Genomic DNA, 5607 nt, shown 5'->3' with positions numbered 1-5607 from the left:
ACCACTACACCAGCAGTCCGGGACGCCTTGATCCGCAGGACCCGTCACATCTCAACACCACACGGCGCGACCCCAGCCTTTGGCCGACCCGACACCACGTGATCAACAGGCACGTGCTCCGAACTAGTAGTGAAAAGAGCTGCTGTGGCACGGGTCCCCCGCTGCCCTATCCGTGCTGCCGCAGGAGCCTGGCCGTGCCCGTGCTCCACGACGCACGGGCCACTGGGCCAGGGGGCACTCAGGCAGGCAGAGGCAGCAGCAGCCGCGACTGCGACGTCGTACGCGGCGCGGAGGGGGTGGGATTCTGCGGGATCGACGGCCGGCACGCGCGATACCTGCCCGCCCGTGGAGAGTGAAGTGGAGGTGGAGCCGTTGGGCGGCCGCGCCCGTGGTCCGGCGCTGTTCTCTCACGTCCTTCTGGCCCGGGTCCCCCACCTGCCATGCCACCGTACTCGTACTCTCCCATCAGTCCCGTGCACGACGCTGATGCCTGGTGGACCCCCGCCTTTCAATTTGTTGTTGTGTCGTGTCACGCACGGGCACGGCGCAATCGGTGTGGAGGTCTCCACTTGTGTGTCGTTCATTCTCAAATCAAACCTTTCGTTGTTGGGAAAATTACGTTTATGTTCGAACGAAATTCGAACAAGACAGGGCATTTCTGTCCAAGCACCGACCGTCAGAGAGGAGAGAGGGGGAGGCAGCGATTTATTACCCGATATATCTCGCGTTTTCTCGTCAGTTAACAGATCTGATCCGACCCCTGAGGCCAGGCAAAGACTCTCCGCCCTCCCACTCCCACCTCGCCACCTCCTCCTTCCTCGCTCCCAATTTTCTTTTTTTTTCCCCTTCCCCTTCGGCGCGGCAGGATTTTCTCCATCTGCTTTCCCCATTTCCGCCGTATTTTATTCGATTTCGAGGTCGGTTTTCTGTTGCACAGGGAGAAAGGTCACGTCCAACCGCCGCGAACTGCGCATGTGAACTGTGCCCGACGAGGCGCGCTGCGGCACGGGTGAGGGGAGCTGCGCCGGAGCACCAGCCCTAGGGTTTTCACCGCCCTGCCGCGAGATGGACGTCCGGGACCTGCACCAGCAGCCGCAGCAGCAGCAGGCTCCGCCGCGCGTGGGATCCCCGCCGCAGGCCGGCGCCGGCGGTGTCATGATGCAGCATGCCGCCGCGTTCGGCGCGGCGCCGCCGCCGTCCGGGTTGCCGCAGGCCTCGGCGGCCAACGTTATGCACGGGATGTCCCTTGCCTTTAACCCTATGGCTTCGCCGGACGCCTCGTCACCCATAAGCAGCATGAAGATTGTGGACATGCCGCTGGGGTCTATGTACCGCCCTGATTCCGGCGCGACGGGCTTGCAGCAGCAGCAGCCCGGCTCCGGTGGCGTTGGTGCCAGCGGTGGTGCTATCGTCGCCGTCAGCGGCGGGGACCTTGTGAAGAAGAAGAGGGGGAGGCCGAGGAAGTACGGCCCAGATGGGAGCATCGGCTTGGGACTCAAGACCGCCGCGGCGGGGGTCACTGAAGCGACGGGTGCCCAGTCCGGTGGAGGCGGGTCTACCCCTAACCCCGACGGCAAGCGTAGAGGGCGTCCTCCTGGGTCAGGCAAAAAGAAACAGCTGGATGCTTTGGGTAATATAGCCTGCAGCCCTGCACCATATCTCTGCCTTCCGTTTATGTTTATGTCTCAATTCTTTAAAGTGTGCTCTTACTTAAGAGCTAAGACCAACAAAATCTCTATATCCTTGTTATGCTTTTAACTAGAGGACTGGGCACAGAATTTTGTTTTTAAAGGACCCCCACATTTTAAATGAATAAAAAATAACAGAGATGCCACATGCAAAAAAAAAAATCGGAGGAAAACTCTAGTTTATAAAGCAACCACAGTTTGAGAGTACTGCTGGGGAAACCAAACAAATGCCAAGAACAGATTGACCAACGGCATTTTAATATTTTGGTGAAGTACAGTCCTTGCCTTTATTATTATGCACTGTATAAGCATTATAAAGTAGCTTCTATCCAAACACGAGCGTGGTCTTTGAATATTGTATCTCTCATTGTAGGTTGCTTGCATAATTTTTTCTTTTTCCTAATAAGGGTTCATAACTTCATATATGTACACAGACCAACCAAAGATGGATAATTTTTTTCCTTGTAACCTAATCATGCTTAGATTTGTAGTAATCTCTAACCTTTTACCCTTGCTAACCAATAAAGGCAGTAAATATTTGCTTTTACTTGGATTTTTTCACCACCATATTTCATTGCCAGGATGTCAATGATAATGCCATTTACAGGTTTCTTTATTTAGTGCAGCAACTCTCACTGTGTATGTGCTTTTCAGGATCTTCGGGGACGTCGTTTACTCCCCACATAATAACTGTGAAGCCCAATGAGGTAATTGCAACCAACATGTGATGTGCTTAAGTTACATTCAAGGAACATTTCTGTATTCATGATTGAGTGAACTGCTGTTCATGAACGTGCTGTTTTTTGTTGAAATCTTCTGTCCCATCCCATGGCTCGCAAATTCCAGCCACTATCCAGGCCTTATACTGAATCCATACATCCACATCTATATCTAATAATGGATCAACAAGAGAGATATATGCCTTTTTCCTTCTAGAATAAACTCAAAACATTTCTTGCATGGTCTTTTCATTATTTTTAGCGTTATCCTTGTATACAATTTGCTCTTGCTGTCAACTGCCATGAAGCTTCCAATGTTTCCCATGCCATCAATGAATACCTAGCACACATCTGTTCTACATATTATAGATTTAATTATTGTACTGCGCATAACATATTGCTCATAGGATAATTTTACAAATTTTGGAGAATGTTATGTTGATTCTATCTTGGCTTGTATATTTACTACTACCTCCGTTTCTTTTTAGTTGTCGCTGGATAGTTCAATTTTGCACTATCCAGCGACAACTAAAACGAAACAGAGGGAGTAGTTGGCAACAGTTTTAGTAGCATCCATGGCTTGGTGTTTTGAGCCTGGTGGTTTGTTGTACTGTACCACTGAATCTAATGAGAGATTATGCACGAAACTATTTCTGTATTTTCAGGATGTTGCGTCCAAAATAATGGCTTTTTCCCAACAAGGCCCGCGCACTACATGCATAATTTCGGCAAATGGTGCTCTGTGCACGGCAACACTGCGGCAACCAGCAACCTCTGGTGGGATAGTGACATATGAGGTACATTCAGGTTCAACTGCCCAGAGCGCAGGGTGATGCTTTTATTTTACTGCTGGGTCATTTTTGAAGCAACAACACATGTTTAAAATTGAAGCTGATTTATTTCTGTTTTCTTACATTTTTTGCTAGACAAAACTACTATTTTTTTTTTTTCTGTTAGCATGTTTTTCCTGGGATGCCAATCGAGTAAAGCATGACTGTGCAATTGAGTAGGGTCGGAGTCAGGACCTTTTTGTGCTGTCACTTGACAGCATTAGATTCTACGAATTCATGGCTATATTACTGTTGAGCTAACAGAAAACAATGATAATAATCATGTTTCTTACACTGGTGACATCAATAATTATCAACTCTGGATCCGCCCTGCAGTTGACCATGGAGAGGCCTTGCAACTATCAGCAATCTATTTTCAGTTGCATTGTGCCCTAGTAAAATTTCTATGAAGTTAATTACCGTATAGCATTATCCACTTGCATATTTTCATTATTTTTCTCTTGGCTATACATGTTTACATTTGTCTGCATTCTTCCTTTTTTAAAATAAAAATATGCCCTGCTTTTTAGGAAAACACATATAAGGTAGCTTGCCTGCTTTCTTTGTCAACTTGGTTTGGCAAATATATGGCTGTATTTGTTATCAGTTTTCATCTCATCTAGGCAGGATAAAACAGGGAACTTAGGAGCGCATATTCGTTGATGCCTGAGTGCAATGTGCAAGAGCACGTCACCTACTGAATTTTACATATTTCTATTAGTTTTCTCTTTGGGGGTTCCATTTGACTTCAATCGTTGTCGACTTGATTTCTGATGAAAGGAAGAATGACTATGTTATATTATAAGCTTTCCTTCTCAGCTAGGAAGATAATACAAAAAAAAAACTGAAAAGAAAGGTTTGGATAGCCTCTTACTCTGATTCATTGCAAGTAACTAAATGCGATGCAACAGTTCATTTGTGAATCAACGATGACAGACTGCAAAACCCATCCACAATATTGAAACTTTTATTTTCAGAATGTCGTGATAAATTTATTCATTCACATGATATGAATCCTTTTATGGTGACTTGGTGCAGGGCCACTTCGATATACTCTCTCTTTCGGGCTCATTCTTGCTTGCAGAGGATGGTGACACTCGCAGCAGAACAGGTGGTTTGAGCGTGGCACTGGCTGGAAGTGATGGACGCATAGTTGGAGGTTGTGTTGCTGGAATGCTGATGGCAGCGACACCTGTGCAGGTTCTCTATTCCCATATCATTGTCCACCCTTCATTTCTAGAGAATATGTGCCAGATAGAATGCCAACATGCCAAGGTCATCTGTTATACATCTATTTAAGTGTGGCGTTCTGTTACAGCTATTTTAGCCTTTCGTTTTGCAGGTTGTAGTTGGCAGTTTCATTGCTGAAGCTAAAAAGCCAAAAGAAGAGCAACCCAAACGTGAGCCAACATCGGTGCCACCGCACACAGCTGTCTTTGGGGCGGCCTCGACTGCCAGCCCCCCATCGGATGGCACATCAAGTGAGCACTCCGATGATCCCGGGAGCCCCATGGGACCAAACGGCAGTGCATTCACCAGCGCGGGGCTTCCCCTGCACTCCACATATGCTGCAGTTGGTTGGTCACTATCAGAGGACCAAAGCCGTTATGATCCAGATCTAAAGATGATGACCGACTGATGGGTGCCGTTTCGCAGCTTCCTTGTTAGCAGTTGACTTAGCTGAGTAGGCTCAATAACTAAGGAATCCTGAGAGTGGTAAAACCTTCAGGAAGGAGTAGATCACGAGTAATAATTAGTACCAGTGCATGCCTTTGTCTTGTTATATCGTAGTTAGCAGTTTGTATTTGTATGGTTTCACTGTCAGAAAGTCTATGCAGCATTCCTTCTGGTTTCCATCTGTATCCACGTAGTGCAACAATTCTCATCCATGGATTGGTATTGCTCACCCCACATCATCGTATGCTTGTATTGCAATTCTCCTCTTGGGTTCACAAAAAAGCCAATTTGCCTTTGTATTAGATAGACTACATTAAACCGGGTGCAATTTTGTTATTTGAAAACTCAAGGCGGACTTCGTTCTTATTTTAAGGGTGCTGAACCAGGCTCCAACCCTGACCTGATGAAAGGAATAACGCTGCCTTCACCACTGGGGTATCAACCAAACAGCTAATTTTAAACTTGATGTCTGCAAAATATTATGTTTTCTTGTACTGCTTTCAACTTCAGACAATTAAGCTGCCAAAACCGAATCCTATCGAGGGTGCCTGTCTTTAGACCTCTCGCTCCCATATGGGAACCCACGTCTCGACCTTCTTGGGGTCTCTCGCTGGTGCTCGGCCGGTGTTGGGGCTCTAAGGGTTGGAGTTGTCGGTTTGGTACATTGGTGGATGGTAGAAGGTGACAACGTGC

General features: G+C 47.2%; 1 protein-coding gene across 1 annotated transcript; it reads left to right on the top strand.

Annotated features, from left to right (window-relative positions):
• Positions 1-637: 637 nt before the first annotated feature.
• LOC100283605 (AT-hook protein 1) lies at positions 638-5242 on the top strand. The gene is made up of 5 exons (NM_001156506.2): positions 638-1630; positions 2343-2395; positions 3073-3204; positions 4276-4437; positions 4580-5242. Exons 1-5 carry the CDS (start codon positions 1066-1068, stop codon positions 4874-4876), a joined length of 1209 nt encoding a protein of 402 aa, NP_001149978.1. The 5' UTR covers positions 638-1065; the 3' UTR covers positions 4877-5242.
• The last annotated feature ends 365 nt before the right edge of the window (positions 5243-5607 follow it).

Source organism: Zea mays, chromosome 10, assembly GCF_902167145.1.
Source record: "Zea mays cultivar B73 chromosome 10, Zm-B73-REFERENCE-NAM-5.0, whole genome shotgun sequence".
Taxonomy (NCBI): domain Eukaryota; kingdom Viridiplantae; phylum Streptophyta; class Magnoliopsida; order Poales; family Poaceae; genus Zea; species Zea mays.
The sequence above is the reverse complement of the archived record's forward strand: the minus strand, read 5'-3'. Positions and strand labels throughout refer to the sequence as shown.